Source organism: Magnolia sinica, chromosome 10, assembly GCF_029962835.1.
Source record: "Magnolia sinica isolate HGM2019 chromosome 10, MsV1, whole genome shotgun sequence".
Classification (NCBI taxonomy): domain Eukaryota; kingdom Viridiplantae; phylum Streptophyta; class Magnoliopsida; order Magnoliales; family Magnoliaceae; genus Magnolia; species Magnolia sinica.
In genome coordinates this window covers 83581890-83601959 of record NC_080582.1, presented here as the reverse complement: position 1 = coordinate 83601959, position 20070 = coordinate 83581890, and the positions used below count along the sequence as shown (strand labels likewise).

Here is a 20070-nt window from a genome sequence, read left to right as displayed (position 1 = left end):
TTGGGCTTTCTCAATTGGTTCTTGACTTTTGGGTGCCAAATATCTAAGTGTTAGGACTGTCCAATCTTGGAGGTTTCTAGGGCATCCATAAACCAATGAGAATGTGGAATCAAATCAATAGTTTGGATCGCTGAACTGTGGGCCTTGCATGCAGGAAATTCTGTATGTTATCAAAAGTTTAACTTGCTAATTCTGTAGTTAAAAAGCTTTAAACTATCTAATGAACATGACCTATAATCAGTGGGTAAAGAAGTAGCACAAATGCCAGAGTATCTAAGTTTAGTTGTATAATCATCACATATATTAGCTTTTCACTGTACCTAGGATGCCTTCCTTTGTTCTAATTTGTCGATATAAGATTCTTTAGTTGCTTGATATGCCCACCTCCTGAAATCTCCATCATCAGGAAATCTATCCTTCATCAGTTTAGTTTTATTTGATAAATAGCAGAAAATTTAGCAAATACAAGCATGAGTAGATATTATTTACTTGATATTACCAATATTGCCTTCTTTAATGCTTGGTGTTTCACCTCAAAGTGTAACCTAAATGACCATAAGAAATTAATCATAGCCTCAATTGTCATAACATCTCTTCTTAAAGAAGAAGATGAAGAAGAAAAACTGCTGCTTCCATTTTAATATCAATGAGTTCTTCTATGTTGGTGGCTGTAGAAGGTTTGCTGGAGCAATGGCTGTTAGCCGGACCGTGCAGATTTCTCTTGCTGTGGCAGCATTTGGCTCACTGGCCTTCATTCTTGGAGTAATTGCTGAAAATAAAAAGGTAATTTTCTAAATTACTGAGGTCCTGCCTGGTAGAACCTCCCAAAGAAAAAAAGAAAAGAAAAAAGAGTTCATCTCATTTTAGTTAATCATAATTTTGAATAGAGATCTTGATTGCTGATTATCAAGATGATTTCTAATACATATTACATTTAACAAAGATGAGATGAACTCATTTTTAGGCGTCTACCAAACTGGCCCTATGAAAGTTTGTCTAGAATTATTTATGGCTAGTAACTTGCACTATTAAACTTTGTATCATGCATGTGTCATACCTTCTGAAGTTCTTTTTGCTTCTTAACTCCTATGAAAAGCCTTTATACTCTTCTCTGTGGAGAAGATTTTCATCCTTAGGAGTTATGCAAAATTGTATAGCTAAAGCCTTAAGTAGAAGTGAAAGATCAGAAATCTTTTGAAAGGTGTATTACTCAATTTTCAAGCTACGAGTAGAAGTGTAAGATTAGGAATCTTTTGAAAGGCGCGTTATCCAATCTGCTAACCACTCTGTACAGGTACAAGATATTATTGGAAGTGTATTATTATGTAAATATTGTAAGTATGAAGTATTTTTAACATAGCATGCAATAAATTGAATTGATGAATATTGTATGAGCACTCCCACTAGGCAAGAAAGAAAAGCTTCACGATGATTTTGTTAAAGATGTTGTGTCAACAAATTTTCTGGCATGGCATTCTTTAAAACTGTATAATATCCTTGCCATATAGTCTTTAACTTTCTTAATTATGTATTGTGGATCAATATCTTTAATACACAGTTACTGTTAACTAAAATGAGATGAACTCATTTTTTGGTGTCTACCAAACGGGGATCAATCTTCCAAGTATTTTACTACTTACCATAGAAGAAATTTTTTTACTAACATTTGGATCATTGTTAGCTTCCTTGAAGCATCTTGTTCTTAGTCGCTTGTATAAGTGGATGCTGCAGTCACTCATTGTCCAGCACATAAATCCATGTCATACTATAAATTGTGGAAGGGACGGTCCTTCCTGTGCAGCTTTAGATTTTGTAAACTTAATACTAATTTTATACTCTGCTTCTATCAAGGAATATTATGGGCTTTTGTACTCTTCATTTGCATATGAATTCTATCAAATAAGAATCACATTGATCATGAGTTGTTTGTGAATGGATTTCAATCTACATTTGTGTTTTGAATTGTTATGGCATATTGAATTATTAAGGGAATGCTCTTCATTTATCAATGAACTCCAGTAACTTGTCCTTTCATGAACTGTTGTCCTTTTTTTCTTTCCTTTTTGCTTCCTGATTGTCCTTTTTTTTTTTCTTAGCAGCCTGCCGCTGGAACTCCAATCCATGAAAAAGATGTAGTAATTTGCAAATATCCATCTGATCCAACAGTTGCTTTGGGGAGCTTATCTGTAGTAGCTCTCTTTGTTTCTACCATTCTTGGCTTGGTTTCTATTTTCTACCCCTACAAAGGCAAATCTGTTCCAACTGATGCTTTGTTCAGGAGCACTACCTTGGTTGTGTTCTTTGGTATTGCAGTGTAAGTGCTTTCATCTAATTCTTCAAGCTGACCAACTTGACTTCATCTTGGTAACTTTTACTTGTATTCCCTGGTTGTACTTCCATGTTGATGATTTTTTTTGAGAATTCAGTGATTAATTAAAAATAGTAGTACAAAAAGAAATAGATACAAAAGATTAGAATTTTTTTTTTTTTGAGGTAAATAAAGATCACTAGTTGTGGGTTGTTGAGAGGAGAAGATTTGTGACTAGGTAGGGGTCAGGTAGTGGAAGCAGTTGGCAACCCACATATCATTTGGCTACCTTACTTTTATATCTATCTATTCATTTATCTTTCACCAGGCAACCATGACAATTCCTCTTAGTTTTATGCGACCAGTGAAAGAGGATTCTTGAAGCCAACTCCAATGATGGTAATGATGATGTCTATCCCTGCAGAAATGACAATTGTAAGGTTACAATTGTCATCTTCACTAGCTGAACTTCCTACTGTGGTGACATCAATTTCCCCTCCAAAGATAACTAAACTATCATGCATATGGGCTCTGAGCAAAAACTTTTCTTATCATTAAACATCTAATTACTTCCTCAAAGCCCATTCTATATTCTGCATTGTACCATGAGGAACGTTACTCATTGATTTTAACAAATGTTGAAACATCCTAAGATTGTTATGTATTTTCACTATGTTTATTTCTCAATGTTGTGATCAGGTCTGTTTCTGTGCTGGCTGAAGTGATGATGATCTGGGCATCCGTAACTGAAGGCCTTCACCGTGTCCGGAATGTCCACCACAACCTTGACACAGGGTGCCCCACTGCCAAGACTGGACTTTTTGGTGGTGCTGCCTTTCTAGCCCTTGATGCAGCGCTCTTCTGGTTGGTTTGCCAAATGCTGACACTCAATGCCCGAGATGACTACTTAGAAGAGGAGGACCCAAAAGGCGAGTATGGTCAAGTTCTTTCAACCGACTACGAAAATAGAGCTGGGACTCAGCACAAGGTCAAAAATATCGATGAAGAAGAGTTGAATGCTTGCATTGATATGACTCTGTCGAAAGTACTAGTCGTTTATAAATATACATGTTTGTGGATCCTTTTGCTTCCTTTATATATATATATATATATATATATATATATATATATATAGTCTTGGCTGCCTTTTAGTTGCAAAGTTGGAGTGTATACCATGATCCCAGGTCTTAAGGAGGTAGCCAGGAGGAATTTTGAGATTCCATTAACGTCGGCCCATGTTTGGTCATCCAAACCGAAGATCTGATGGGGATCAACTTGTGAGTCGGTCCCTAGAGGCAGGATGAGTCGATCTGAGTTGCTGAGTCCTGTGACCATGGGTAGAAGACTAGCCAGCCTTCTCAAGTGGACTGGCCCTGTGCTTGGAAACTTACAAGCCTCCATCAGATCCAGTTCTGCCCTTATGCAGCACATGACCTGTCTTTCTGGAAACATTTCCCGTTTTCAGTTGAATGTCGACCGTCGGTGTATTTCTCTTCTTGACCATCTGTTTGCAGTATGCAAATAGCAAGGTTAGAATTGTCCTGTCAGAGAGAAACTTTGGGCATTGTCCATCCACAATGGGACCCAACAGACCTATGATTTGGATCATTGATTGACAAATTCCAATCCTGCAGACTGAAATCCCAATCAAGCTGCAGATTTTCTTGGGTGAAAACTCATATGTTTCCTTGTTGATGAGGATCCAAATTGTTAATTTGGTGGGCCCTACCTTGGATGTGGGATTCACCACAAATCCTTCAAACTGGAAGATACCAACCCTTCTATATGGTGGTCTACAAATGGACGGCTAGGATCAGGAAGGGATTTTCATGGCCCAATAACTGACATGGGGTAAATGGTGCAATGGATCACCACCATCAATCTAGTGGGGCCTTGCCATGAATGACCTGCGGACGGAAATCAAAGAATCCCACGATCCTATCAATATGGATGGTAACCTTCTAATGGATGGTTGAGATGATAATTTGTTCGACAGGAAAGTGGACAACCTGCATCATCTGCTCAGTGTGAGATTTTCTGAAAAGTCTCATCTACAAACAGGATCCACTAGATAGACAGTTCAATGTCCGACATGATGGACAATCCACATCCAATGTGGGCCCCGCATTACGGATAACCCAGATCCAAGTTAGGCCTCATAAGGTAGATGCTTGACATTGAAGGTAGGCCCCACGCGGTGGACAGTAGGGCTGAAAGTTGGGTGGGTTCAACCTGAACGAGTTGGGCTTGGGCAGGATGTATCGAGTCCAATCTCAGGCTTGGGCTATACAAACACCAACCCGATAAAACTTGGGTCGGGCTTGGGTTGAGGTCTTGGGTTGCCCGACTCAACCCGAACCTGATCAATATATAAGTTATTAATAAATTATAATTGAGTGTGGATCGTTTGTGTTGAAAAAGGCATAGGAAATTCCAGTGTTGTTGGGTCTCATTGGTCCACATCATTTCTGATGACTTGAGCTAATAAGATATGCCAGATTTTTCTCTCCCAAATAGATTGCGTGCCACACAGCATGACTTTTAAAGAAATAGTAGTCTCATATTTTAGCTTGTTTGTTTAGAAGAAAATGAAGTCCTATATTATAAATAACTACATGTATAATTAATAAAATTATAGATAAAAAAATAAGACGTGTATTGAAATACAATAGACTATTGTAATAATGAAAATATTATCATGTATCCACCCGACCAACCCGACCGAGCCCGCTTGTGTTGGGCTTGGGTCGAGAATTCCTAGCCTGAGGTTGGGTTGGGTTAGGGTTGAGGTACAAGAACCTTGGGTTGGGCTAGGGTTGAGCACCAACCCGCTCGACTTTCAGCCCCAGTGGACTGTGTGTGTGTGTGTGCGCGCACGCGAAAAGGTTCTATATGGTCGAGCTCATGGGAACTACCCATGAGATCGAGCTGTGTGGGCCCCACCGTGAACATCTACCGCTTAGTCAGATGCACCATTCCATGGTGGGTATGGGGCTTAAAAATCAAGTCAATTCGTGACTTGTGTGGGCCACACCACATACAAAAGTTGATAGGGGTTACCCTCCATTAAAACATTCATAATCATTTTTTTTGGGCCCACCGAGATGTGGTTCATAAATCCAGTCCATCCATTATGTGTGTCCCACTTGGATGAGGGGTCAGACCAAGTTTCAGATGCATCCAAATTTTAGGTGGGCCCCACAAAGTGTTTTTATATGTTTTAGGAATATCTTCACATGATTTTAGATAATTTGGCCCACCCGAGTTCCGTATACGGCTGATTTTTGGTATATCACATAATTTAAAGGGGACCCATCAAATGCACGGTGTTGATGTTCAACTTAATTGAGGTGAAACACATCGGGATCACTTACTTTGATGCGGTAAAGATGATTTTCCATATATATACATATATATATATATATATATATATATATATATATATATATATATATATATATATATATATATATATATATAATGCGGTCGAGCTCATGGGAATTTCTCATAAGGTCAAGCTGTGTGGGCCCCACTGTGATGCATGTCGAACATCAACACCGTGCATTTGATGGGTTCCCTTTAAATTATGGGATATCCCAAAAATCAGACATATAAGGAACTCAGGTAGGCTATACCATCTAAAATCATGTCAAGGCATGACTAAAACATATAAAAGCACTTGGTGGGGCCCACATGAAATTTAGATGCGTCTGAAACTTGGTCTGACCTCTCATCCAAGTGGGACACACATAATGGATGGTCTGGATTTGTGAACTAGTTCTCAGTGAGCCCAACAAATGATTATGAATGTTTTAATGGAGGGTAACCCCTCTCAACTTTTGTATGTGGTGTGGCCCACACAAGTCATGGATTGACTTTATTTTTAAGCCCTAGGCCCACCATGGAATGGTGCATCTGACTGATGGGGTAGATGTTCGACACGCATCACGGTGGACCCACACAACTCGACCTCATGGGAAGTTCCCATAAGCTTGACCGCATAGAACCTTTGCCATATATATATATATATATATATATATATATATATATATATATATATATATATATATATATATATATATATATATATATATATATATATATATATCAAACATATTTAACCACTGAAAAAGTAAGTTAATTGAGGTTCTAAATACATGAGTTAGTGGTAGCAGCACTGTGTTTCAATGTTGAAGTCATGGGTTGGATATACCATATGAATTAAGAATGGAAATGTGATGAGATTCTAGTGAAATATTTATAATAGACTTCAATACTTACACACCTCCACTTTCCTCACCAATCTCTACTCTCCACATCTACTTCACCCACCTCCACTTTCCTCACCAATCTCTACTCTCCACATCTACTTCACCCACCTCCACTTTCCTCACTCATCTCTGTTTTTCACACATATTTTTACCTTCCTCAACTGCATTTACTTTCCAAACTTACTTTACTCACATTTATTTTACTCACCATCTTTACTCTTCCTATCTAATTCCACTAAATTCAAAGCAGTTTTAACCTTCTTCTTCAGCACATGTTTGAAATCTATAAATAGGTTACAGAAATATCTTTAAACAAAAAAATTCACTGCTTTTTGTAAAGACCTCAAAAAGCAAAAATGTGAACTAAGAATTTCTTGAAGAGATGCATTTGGTAACATTTTTTTCCTTTCTCATTTAGAAGTTTTTCTCACATTTTTTTCTTCATAATATTAATATTCTTTTACAAAAAATATCTTATAGTCATCCAACATGAAACAACTTATATTAATTTTAAGATATATACAATAACATTATTAATTTAGAACTTATTTAACATCAATTTTAGATATCTTAGCTTTTAAGTATTTTTGCTTTTGTGTAGGGAATGCAGATCAAAAAATCTATATGCAATTGAGATGTTGGAGTAAACTGAGAAAAGGTAAACTTGGTGATTCTTTCAATGCTATTTAATTTAATTTATATTATATTATTTATATTTTATTAGTTGTTTATTCACATATGGTTATATGGTTATGTTCATTATTTTTAATATGATATCATATCTCCCACTTAAAGATGGTAGAAGCCTAATTTTTTTATTAATCTCATTTATGTGGGATCACAAAATTCATGGTTTGGATGACATGTACACAACATGTTTGGCCCCACAAGAAAACAATAGTCATTCATGTTGTAGATGGGCTGGATTCTTTTGGGTATCCCACATTCACGGTGGACGACCATGATGTACTTTCTAGATTCCATCCAAATTCAGGGAGGCATAACTTATTTCAAGTAAAAGAAGTACTGGTGTGCAATTAGAATGTCTCGTTCGTAGGTACCTTCTCACGTCGATAGGCAATTTATTAAAGAGACTACTCTATCGCATTCCTTCCTCGGGAGTGAATTCGATTAAGTGACATCTATTTTGCAGCAGATTTTAGAACAAGGGTACAAAAATTAAGAACATTCAATTCTTAAATAAAAACACCACGGGAAATAGTGGCGATACACCATTAAAAACTTCTTTTGAGTTATAAAAGTTCTGGATCAAGCTTATATTTGTGTTCTATTTCCAGCCACGTGACCTTATCAATAGATTGAATGGCAAATAAACATTAGGGTGGCCCATGAAATTTTTTTAATAGTGGTGTTCCATCACCACTGTTTTATTTAGTGTGGTCCATCTGAGATTAGGATTTGCTTTATTTTTTTTGCCCATGCACCCTAAATGAGCTGAAAAATATATGAATGACAAGGATATGCAACACATACATCATGGTGGCCCCACAGGCCTAAACAAACTCAGTGCTATCTTGAACTAGCTCTCTACTTCCACAACTAACTGAATATGCTCTCTACTTCCACTAGGACACAACCATTCATTGATTCAGCTTGAAAGAGATGCACCACATGCTAAAATTACCTTGATATAGAGATACTAAGTTTTCAAATAAGAAGATCTATAGTAGTTTTACATGCGGAAAGAAAGATGTGCACCAGAATATTATAACAAGTTAAAATTAAAAAAATTATTCGGCATAATATCACACCATACAAGGTAACAGACAACAGGATAAGATTAGAATATTTCCCTAGATGCTCGAACCCTTGACAGGGTATTGAAACTCCTGAGAGTCTACCACCGGAACAAGAGTGAGAATCCAATGAAATATCTTTAATAATGAGCCAAATACGTAAACCAATCAGTAGACCATACATTAATTATTGCACATGCGATGCAATTTTGGGTTCACAAATGGTTCTTTTGGTGGTATTTTCCTTAATTTATTATTTATTATTTTTTTAATGAATTTTAATTTTTTTCATTGCTTGTGTCACTGTAAAAAAAGAGATATTTTAGTCATGTTTTCTTTAAATAAAATTATATGACTGATGTTATAACATTTAGCCCAAAATTTATAATTGATGTAAGGCCTAGATTATTTATAAGGCTCTTATATATATATATATATAAAATAAACAGAAACGACCTAACAACCTTTGGGACATTTTTATCTTTTCTATTAGCTTTGGGCTAGAATATATGCAATGGTATATTTGCACACTGTGGGGGTGTATGACTTAGGCCATCAAAAGTAAACTGATGGAAGCATTGATTATTAGCTAGTTATTGTATTTTTTTTTTTCTTTTTAAGTGTAAGAATTTTTATTTATTGGATTTAGTGTGTTTGGGCATGATTTAGTCTTACGGTTTGATATAACTACTTAATGATTCTCATTCATTAGCTACACTAATAAATAAGAGTAATTTCTGGTTTAATCTAAACTGATTCTCATAATTTCGACCAATTTAATTGAAATTATTTGCGTTCAAGTTTGCAATTTCTGGTAATTTAGAATTGCCTGCAATCGTCCATCACATTTTGCCAGAGTATCAACGTATCTCTCATTGAACAGGAAGTTCTGGTACATTCGAGTTGGCTGGGGCCACTGATGTTTGTGTACCATCCAACCTGTCCATCAGTTACACCACCTATGTTAGGTCCAGAATCAAAATTAAAAAGCGGCAACGACATTAGAAACTATAGTATTCTTCTTTTATGTGTGCATGAGGGTGTGCATATGCCATCCAAACTGTTCATCAGGTGCAGTTGACAAGGATGAAGTAATCAGCTGAATCCAAAACCTTGGTGTGCCACAACATGTGAATTTTTGGAGGTTTTAGGTGTTGATTTTATACTGTTTCCTATCGTGTGGCTCATCTGAGTTTTGGATCAGCCCAAGGCACAACTGGTAGACGGATTAGATACTACACGAACATCAAGGTCTGCCCCCATGGAAACTGGATTGTAGGGAACTTTCCATATATTGGATTATTCACCTAGTTGAAGTAATTTGACATTCTCATCAATTCAACATCACATACAATGCCCATTTAATAAACTATAATCCATGTTCTTGAAAGTGGCTATGCAAAGAGCTTGTAGTGGTATGATGCGCAGCTATTGTGCCATGTTATGGGTATAAACGGCATTCCGGTTATATAAATATATAACAGATGTTACGATGGGTATGAGGGGTTTGAACTAGTAAGCTATACAACATTTTAAGCTCTGGTCATTTCATTTTAACCTGTTTATATTTAGTTCCTTGGTTCACCCTCACTTAACAGTGTATATGCATTATTTTTACATGACAAGAAGCTTCAAACTCTTGAGACTGCTATGGGATTAAATATGATTGAATAAGCTTAATTTTTTGGTCATGGTACATCTACACTAGTACACATAATTTCGACAGTTTAATTTAAGGCTGCGTTTGGATGCCTATATGTTTTTTAAGTTGTAAGTAAGTTACGGATAACCCACTTACATGTGAAAGAAAGTTGCAGGTAATCCTGTTTGGGTGTAAGCTGTAACTAACTTACATGTAACTTAGTTTCTGTGTTTGGATAACCTGTAAGTTAGTTACAGGTAAGATGTTTTATATTCACACAAACATGAGTTTGGAGTATGGAATTGTTTAAAAATCAAATTGTCACATAGAAAAGTTTGGATAAAAGTATGTAATTTTATTGAGCCCATTTATATGACTAGTTGGACTGATTCTTACGCTAAACTAATCGTTAGGTGAGAAATATTATTTTTATTATAAAATATAAGTCTAAGTAAAAGCTTTCATACGTCATACCAATCGGAAAACTATAAAATTTATTATAAAAGTTGTATGTTCACATGGTACGGCCTATCCGAGCTTTTTATTGGGCTTTATTTTCTATGTATTCTATTCATCTTAGAGATTTGCACTTAATTAATATGTTTAATGAAATATGCATACTATAGTGGCCCAAACACACACCTATGGTTAAGATCACATCCCTATTATTGAATGTGGTGCGGTCCATCTGGGTCATAAATTTAATTAATTTTTAGCATTATATTTAACATTGACACGCATGATAGATTAGAACCAAATAGATTGATTTAATTTTACATATATAACATGCTGGGTCTTATATACTTGGGTGTTTTATGCTATACCTGGAGGATTTGAGTTTCCCCACAAGCGGTTATGTGTATGTGTGTGTGAGTATGTATATGTATATGTGTGTACGTATATGTATATATATGTATATATATATATACATATACATATATGTAGATATATGTATATGTATATGTATACATATACATATATGTATATGTATATGTATGTACGTATGCATGTGTATGTGTATATATGTATATGTATATGCATATGTATATGTGTGTATATGTTTTGAATCAAGGTTATATTTCATTTTTCCCTTCATCCATGTTTGTATGATCTTAGGAATAGGTTGGATAACAAATAAACATCACCGTGAGGCCTAGCAAGGTTTCAATGGTGGAAATCATTATTCCCACTATTTCCTGTGATATGATCCACTTGAGTTCTGGATTTGCTTCAATTTTGGTCTCAACCCCTTAAATGAGCAGGAAAAATGGATGGACGGCATGGATAAATCATATACATTCATCGTAGGCCCAATTGAGTTTACTCAGTACGATAAGAGATCTGATTTCTTTGTCAACGGGTTGGATGGGAAATCGGATTGTGTACTGAGTTTACTTAGTACGCTTTTATCGTACCGAGTAAACTCAGTTAGGCCCACCTTGAATGTATGTGGTCTATCCACGCCATCCATCCGTTTTTTCATCTAATTTAAGGGGTTAAGCCCAAAATTGAAGCATATACAAAGATGAAGTGGATCATACCATAGGAAACAGTTGGGATAATGATTTCCACCTATGAAACCTTTCTAGGCCCCACAGTCATGTTTATTTGTCATCCAACCTGTTTATAAGATTATAAAGACATGGATGAACAGAAAACAAAAATATAAGCTTGATTCAAAACTTCTGTGGCCCTAAGAAAATTTCAATGGTAGAAATTCAAGTCAATTGTTTCCTGTGGTGTGGTCCATTTGAAAATTGTATTTTGGGCTCAAGCCCTAAAATTATCTGGGAAAATGGATGGACTGAGCAGATAAAATACATTAATCATGGTGGACCTCAACGAGTTTACTCAGTACGCTAAGCGCAGTGAGTTACTCACTAGGCAAACTGCTTCCGTTGGATGGAAAATAAATATTTCAGTGGACCCATGTTTTTAACAGTAGGAATTTAGTTAAGATTGTTTCTTGTGGTGTGGCCCACTTGAGATTTGGATCAGCTTCATTTTTTGGATCATATCCTAAAATGAGCTTTCAATACGGATGGACGGTGTGCATGTAAGGAAAGTACATCACTGTGGGCCCCGCAGTTAGGCATCCGAAACCGCCCCTGCCAAACAGCCCCGTTCCGCGAGTGGAAAAACGAGCAAGGGTTAGAGCTTACTTGCCAGAGCAGCGAGAGGGAAGAAGATGCTGAGAGAGAGAGAGAGAGAGAGAGAGAGACATTGGGGCAGAGCAGGTAGGTGCAGCACTTTCAATGCAGCTGCATTTCCACCACCCTCTCCCAAATTCGAAATGGATAGCCGTTGCCTGTAACAAAGTAACCTGTGACTTGAAAAACACCTAATTCCTCTGTTGCATTTCTTGCAATCTTACCTGATAGAAAGTTACAGGTTGAGACTTTGTTACCTGTAACATTTCTCCCCCAAACACAAACTGTAAGAAAGTCACCTGTAACTTTCTTACATTTTACGCAAGTTACAGGCATCCAAACGGCCCCTAAATTAGTAGCATTTATAACTTTTTAAGTGATTTCATAGACAGTTGATGAGATAGTCATTCTAGCCATTAGAGGTCTTTTTCTTTTTCTTTTTTTTTTTTAGAAAACAAATTCAAATAAATGTTAAACACTTCTGTCATCATACAAAAGAAGACTGATATTCTATTTTCTGAGCTGTAACCATATTCAAAGACCCCAAAGAACACATTAAAATCCATAGCAATCTTTTTCTTTTCTCCCTCTTTCTTTTCCATTTGTGGATAGTGAATAAAGTTAATTCAACATAGCAAGAGAAATCATACACTGTTCTTAATGATCCTCCGCCGTGCCAAGAATCTCGCGACTGCTGGAGTCAGAGCGATGGTGATTGGGACCCGGACAGGGAATAGGGCCTTGTTGCAGATGACTGCCAGCGCAAGCGCACCTCCGCTCGAAGCCGCCAATTCGGCAGTCCGATTCTTCTTATGCTCAGGAATGGGAGGCGGCAGGTAATCAATGACGAGACCGTCGATAGAGTGGGCGGGTGGGTCTTGGCCCGGGTCTGGTTTGGAGGAGCTGGAGAGGCCGATCTTGTCAAAGAGGGACTCAACGTCGACGTTGTTCTTGATTGCGACATAGATGCCGGTGATGGAAGCGGCTGAGACAGAGAAGTGTACGCCGAGTGCCACCTTTCCATACTTCTTCATCAGCTCACGGAAGCGCCCGCCGATTGTAGCCATTTCAGAGAGACCGACACAGACCGACAGAGAGATACGAGGGTTTTACAGTTTTTGTTTGGGAAGGGGTGTTAGGGTTTTAGGCTGGGACTTAAAAGGAATGAAAATTTCGAGGTTAGAACCGTCCCATCATAGAGATACTCTGGGCAGAGTCCGTCCGCAATGGGACCAGACAGACCTATGATCTGGATCATTGATTGATGAATTCCACTCCTGCAAAACTGAAATCCTAATTAAACTGCGAATTTTCTTCGGTGAAAAACTGAAAATTCATGTTTACTTGTTGATGAGGATCCAAACCGTTAATTTGGTGGGCTTTATCTTGGATGTGGGATTCACCAGAAATCTTTCAATCTGGAAGATACAACCCTTTGATACGGTGGCTTACAAATAGACGGCTAGGATCTGTAAGGGATTTTCATGTCCCGATAACTGACATGGTATAAATGGTGCAATGGATCCCCACCATCAATCTAGTCCCGCGGATGGAAATCAACCCAATCCGACGATCCTTTCAATATGGATGGTGACCTTTTAATGGATGGTTGAGAAGATAACTCGTTCAACAGAAAAGCCGGTGAACTGGAGTGCTAGTCATTGTGAGATTTTCTGAAAAATGCCATCTAGAAACAGGATCCACTAGATGGACGGTCCACATCCAATGTCCGACATAAGGACAGTACACATCCAAAGTGGGTCCCACATGATGGACAGCCCACATTCAAGGTGGGCCCCTCATGATGGATAGTTCAAATTCAAGGTGGGCCTCCCAAGGTAGATGCTCCACATGATGGACAGTTCATGTTGAGGACAGCCTAGATGAGCCAGCATAATGAACCGTTCACATCAAAGGTTGTCTTTAAACTACACTTTTGTTATATGGTAACCATTAACAAATCCTTAAAGAGTTCATTCTTTCCATATAATCAGCTGACTAAGTAGATGATATCCTCTAACAAATCCTTAAATAGTACATTCTTTCTATATAATCAGTGTGCCAGTTGAAGATAAAGACTTGGCCATTCATCACTGACTTTGCGCTGTCTTGGATGCTGCGTCTAAATTTCAAGCACAGATACAGCCATGAGCCAAGCTTCCGGGTTCGCCTGCTCTGCTAGATGAACGTTAGTGTTGGTGTAGTTGGAGCTGGGCACAAACCAAACCAGCCTGAGGGCTCAGCTTAGATTGGTTTGAAAAAGAATTTTAAGTTGTTCAACTTGATTAGCTCTGTTTGATTTGGCTCTTAGATTGCATGCAAACTATTTCCTGTGTTATAATCCACTTAAGCTTTAGATATTATTTAATTTTGAAATTATGTACTAAAATAATATGTAAAAATGAATGGACAATATAGATAATACATTTGCATTACGATGTGGATAATATATAATACAAATATATGAATGCACACCGTTTCCTATTGTTTGGTTCACTTGAGCTTTGGATATGATTCAATTTTAGATTGTCTTAAAATAATATGTAAAAATGGATGAAATGGCATAGATATCTTGTAATAATACTTTATAATGTTATTTTTTTATATAAAAAAGTTCATATATTATTTATATTGTTTATTTATTTTTTAAAAAAAAATGAGTTGACCCTGTTCCAATTTGGATCGATTCCGGCGAACTTGACAAGGATATTTGGTACAAACAAAATCCAGGTCAAGCCCATATAATTTGGACCAAACCGAGTTCAAACGATAAAAATAAGGTGGAAATTTGACTCTTGTAAAGTTTGAACAGACTGTGTCACGTAGACCAGCCAAACCAAACTTGGGTCAAACTCTGTTCAATTTGGCTCTTAGTGTTCAGCACTATGTGTAGAACCATTCTAAAATGTTGTTGACTCATTTTGACCACACATGGAAATGATGTAGAGCCACCAGGACCATACCATTATAAGTCCCATGTCTCTAAAATCACTTTTGGGAAGCAATCCTAACCATCCAATTAGTGGCTGTCAGATAGCTTGTGAGTAGTTCATATTCAAATGGAAAAATAAGATGGCCAATAATTTTTAGGTTCTGATCATGGATGGGTCGACGATTCGGATGGTCTAGATTGTCATATAACTATTCCATGGACATGGTTGAAGGGTAGGGATGGCAGCGCGGCTTGGGCTCCTAAGGTAGGCCCGAGGGCTGGACCCAAACTTTTCATCTAGGCCTGATGTCTGGTCCAGGGCCAATGATGAATGTGCCAGCAGCACAATCATAAAGTGTGCCACTATTATACAATAAGAATGGACGGTTCCAAATCATCTATATGATGGGACTAGTCATAAAGAGCCTAAAAATGAATCAGACCCTAGACTCAAGTGAACCACACCATGAGAAACAGTGGGCCCAAAGAAGCTTTAGATTGAAAAAGGGTTAATGTGGGTTAGGGTTTTCCTCTCCCTTTATCTATTTATATTAAGAAAGTGTTACCAAATTATTATGGTAGTTTCCAGGACCACCCAATACTATGTACCTTCACTCTAATTAGGCATTTTCATCACCACTGTGTTTTAGATTAACCTGGTATTTGTGTTTTCCCTTATTTCTTTATTTTTCAACTTTTGAACAGGTTGGATTTCAATATTTATTTTTCAACTTTTGAACAGGTTGGATTTCAAATAAATATTACGGTGGGCCTTAGGATAATTTCAACGGTGGGAATCATTCTCCCCACTTTTTTCTGTGATGTGGTTTACTACAGATTTTTATCTACATCATTATTTGGCTCATGCCCTAAAATGATATCTCAAAATTGATGGACGGTGTGGATATAACACATACAGCGTAGTGGGGCCCACATAACTTGGTGACGTTACTTCAGTAGCCTGCCTGATGGGACAACACATGCAGGAGGCATTTATACAATTTTTTTAGTCATGTGGGGCCCACCTTGATGTAAATATGTTATCTAAGCCATTCATCCATTTTGACATATCAATTTAGGCGTTGAACAAAAAATTATGATACATTGAAGATTGAAGTGGACCACACCATATGAAATGATCCGAATAGTGTCCAACCCGATCCGACTCGGTTTCCCTCACCGAGTCAGACTTGGATCGGGTCAAATAAATCAAGCATCGGATCTGTTCGAGTCAAGTGACCTGGATTCGGTCTCGGATCCGATCGCTGTCAGATAGCTTGTGAGTAGTTCATATTCAAATGGAAAAATAAGATGGCCAATAATTTTTAGGTTCTGATCATAGATGGTTCGACGATTCGGATGGTCTAGATTGTCATATAACTATTCCATGGACAAGGTTGAAGGGTAGGGATGGCAGCGCGGCTTGGGCTCCTAAGCTAGGCCCGAGGGCTGGACCCAAACTTTTCATCTAGGCCTGATGTCTGGTCCAGGGCCAATGATGAATGGGCCAGCAGCACAATCATAAAGTGTGCCACTATTATACAATAAGAATGGACGGTTCCAAATCATCTATATGATGGGACTAGTCATAAAGAGCCTAAAAATGGATCAGACCCTAGTCTCAAGTGAACCACACCATGAGAAACAGTGGGCCCAAAGAAGTTTTAGATTGAAAAAGGGTTAATGTGGGTTAGGGTTTTCCTCTCCCTTTATCTATTTATATTAAGAAAGTGTTACCAAAATAATATGGTAGTTTCCAGGACCACCCAATACTATGTACCTTCACTCTAATTAGGCATTTTCATCACCACTGTTTCTGTAGGGTGTCTCCATTTGATCTTGGATCTGACTTATTTTTGAGCTTTCGATCTAAAATGAGCTGGAGAAAATGATGGACGGAGTAGATTTTACATAGACATCACAGTGGGCCACATAGAGCTCCATTTTATACGAAACTCAGCCCAGCAGTGTTTGTAGGCCATGACAAACTGGTGGGTTGAATTACAAATCTAGGCCCATCTAATAACCAGTTTCGGCCATTGATGGATTCTGATCATTGGACCAATCTTTAACTATGAGCCCCAGTGGGGAAATGATCATAAGTAGCATCTGATAAGGCTGACTTATCATTTGTGACCGTCCATCTAATTATCCATAATGGCAATAGAGAAATGATTTAAAATTGACAGAGATTGGGTGATGAGGGTGCGGCTTCGGTGGATCCCTGATGGTGGAGACCATCGTGATCTATGTTCCTTACATCCACTCCGTCCATCCTGTTTGAAAGCTCATTTTAGAATTGGGTTTAAAAATTGAAGCAGATCCAAACATCTGGTGACCACACCACAGGAAACAGTGGTAATTGAATACCCAACTTTAAGAACTTCTTGGGGGGGATTTTTTTAGCCATCCAACCTGTTGATAAGGTCAAAAAGACCTGGATGAAGGGACCACACAAATATCAGCTTGATTTAAAACTTTTTTGGCCCACAATAAAATTTTAATAGTTAATCACCACTGTTTCCTGTTTTGTGGTCCACCTGAGATTTGGATCTGATTAATTTTTTTAGTTCATGCCCCTATAATGAGCTTCCAAAACAGATGGACGGCGTGGATGTAAGGAATATATATCACGGTAGGCTCCACAGTCAGGGATCCACTAAAGCCGCGTCGGGGTGATACTATCCATCGGTTCAATGGCCCTTGAATCGAGGGTTGAAAACTAAAATCTTTAACTGTCAAATATTCAATGGTGAAATTTTAATAAAACTGATGGATGGGGTAGTTTTAAGTAATTTTGTGTGGACCATAAAGATAATTTCTAATGGGTGAGAGTTGTTTTCTCAGGGACTATCTCCCTATGAAACTTCTAGATGAATGGTCTGCTAAATCAGGTGAGAGGGGCAGATATGATCAATGACGCACTGGAGATGATACGGCGGAGTGAGATTAAACGATCATATTCGTGGGATCAGTGGAATGAATTTGCACTAATCCATCAAATCAAGATTGAAAACACTAATTCCTGTCAAATTCCAGAGCCACTTATCATTGTATTCAAATCCTTGTACATCTTGAAAATCATTAAGTTATAAATCAATAGTTTTGACTAGATGAGAAATCACAGCTAAGAGGCCAAATCATGAATTTACAAATATTTAATTATTAATAAAATGAATTTTATAAGAGTTCTTATTAAAGGCTGCTTGGATTCCAACAAATAAGTTACTTTTTTTTTGTGACAACAATAGATGAATAACTTATTAGAGATAAGTAAGTTTTGTTTATGATTAATTATAAATAGTTTTTTTTTATTTAAAGTTACTTAATCACTTCAGTTTAATAAGTAGAAATCAAGATAAGCGATTTTAAGGCATAAATAACTTATCTTAATTTCTACTTATTAAACTGTAGTGATTAAGTTACTTTAAGTAACAAAGTTACTTGTAATTGACCTTATGCTAAATTTATTTATTTATTGTTATAAGTAGAAAAGATAACTTATTTAGTGGTATCCAAACAGGCCTAAATGTTATAATAATTCAATTCATTTTTCATTTCCCAAAGAAATATAGGTGAATGATATTTCATTTCCTAAGTAGCACATTATTACTTACCCATTTTTGTATTTTTCCCTAAGAAGCGGTTTGAAAAGGATTGACTTAAATTTGCGGGCCTCATTGTGATTTATGTAACATATCTACACCGTTTATCCATTTTGCTAAAACGTCTCAAGGCATGAATCCAAAAATGAAGTAGACCCAAAGCTCAAATGGCCCACACCATAGGAAACAATGGTTTTAAAATGTCCACAATTAAAAGTATTTTCTTTCACCAGCTCACAAGATTGTTTATTTGTCATCTAACCAGCTCATAAGGTAACACAAACATGGATAAAGGGAAAACACAAATACATGCTTTATCCAAAACTCCTAAGGCCTTCAAGAAATTTTTAATGATGGACATTCAATTCTTGATGTTTCTTGTGACATGGTCCACTTGATCTTTGGATCTGCCTTAATTTTGGGCTCACGCCCTAAAATAAGCCGACAAAATGGATGAAGTGCATAGATAAACCACATACATCACAGTGGGCCTCACATGAAATTTACCCTTTCATTTTAGGGCTTAAAAAGCAAGGTGTCAACCTCTCTAATGAAAATGGTGGGAGTGTGAGGAACCACACTTTGATGTTGGCCATCCATCATGTGAAGCCCACTCTATCTATTATGTGGGCCCACCTTAACGTGGACCATTCATTGTGTGGGGCCCCACCTTCAATATGTGCATGTGGGCCTACCTTTGATGTCAATTGACATTACGTGGGCCCACCTTAGTGACCATCATCCATCATGTGGGTCCCACCTTTGATGTGGATTGCACATCAAATGGGACCCACTTGATGTGCATGTTCAGTCATTCTAGGCCACACTTTGATGCGACTCACCTATCATTTGGGGCCCACGTTTGATGTGAACTACTCAATATATGGGCCTACCTTGATGTGGGGCCCCATGTTCAATGTGAGTCATTAATCATGAGGGGCCCACCTTTGATGTCCACCATCCATCATGTGGGACTCAACCTTTAATATGGTCATTCATCATGTGGGCCCACCTTTAATGTCAACCTTCCCTCCTGTGGTCCTACATTAACTGTCCACTACCCATCATGTGGGGTCCCACCTTTGATGTGGGCCATCCACCAGGGAGGGCTTGCTTGACGTGGATTGTTCATTGCGTGGGGCCACACTTTGATGCATGTCATTCATCATGTGGGGCTCACTTTTGATGTGACTGTGCATTATGTGGGCCCTCCTTTGACATGGACCATTCATCATGTGGGGCCATCTTCAATACCAGTCATTCATCACGTCAGCCTACCTCAAAGAAATTGTAAAGAGAATATGAGACGGGAAGACGAGCATTACTTGAAAAGTTTAATGATATGATTATCCAAAAATTAGTTAAAATATCTATCTGCTAAAACTAAATAAGCTTTGTTTAAAAA

At 37.6% G+C, this 20070-nt stretch overlaps 1 protein-coding gene across 6 annotated transcripts; it reads right to left on the bottom strand.

The window, feature by feature from the left end:
* Positions 1–214: 214 nt before the first annotated feature.
* LOC131217206 (uncharacterized) lies at positions 215–13391 on the bottom strand. Of its 6 annotated transcripts, none has more exons than XM_058212044.1 (3): positions 12779–13387; positions 1058–1164; positions 402–769 (listed from the first exon to the last, which is right to left on the bottom strand). In XM_058212044.1, the coding sequence occupies exons 1-2, from the start codon at positions 13193–13195 to the stop codon at positions 1087–1089; spliced, it is 495 nt and encodes a 164-aa protein (XP_058068027.1). In that variant the 5' UTR covers positions 13196–13387; the 3' UTR covers positions 402–769; positions 1058–1086. The 6 variants fall into 6 exon arrangements, with proteins under 6 accessions (XP_058068028.1, XP_058068027.1, XP_058068033.1 ...); XM_058212050.1 differs by having other exon boundaries at positions 1058–1111; positions 12779–13380; XM_058212045.1 differs by lacking the exons at positions 402–769; positions 1058–1164 and adding an exon at positions 215–387 and having other exon boundaries at positions 12779–13381.
* Positions 13392–20070: the final 6679 nt, after the last annotated feature.

Excerpts from the sequence above, each read along its gene's own strand:
- LOC131217206 (XM_058212043.1), bottom strand. The coding sequence starts at position 13,195 with ATGGCTACAATCGGCGGGCGCTTCCGTGAGCTGATGAAGAAGTATGGA. Across the intron at positions 9,276-12,778 it reads GGAGGATCATTAAGAACAGT|GTTGGATGGTACACAAACAT; the intron begins GTATGATTTCTC and ends ACTGATGGACAG.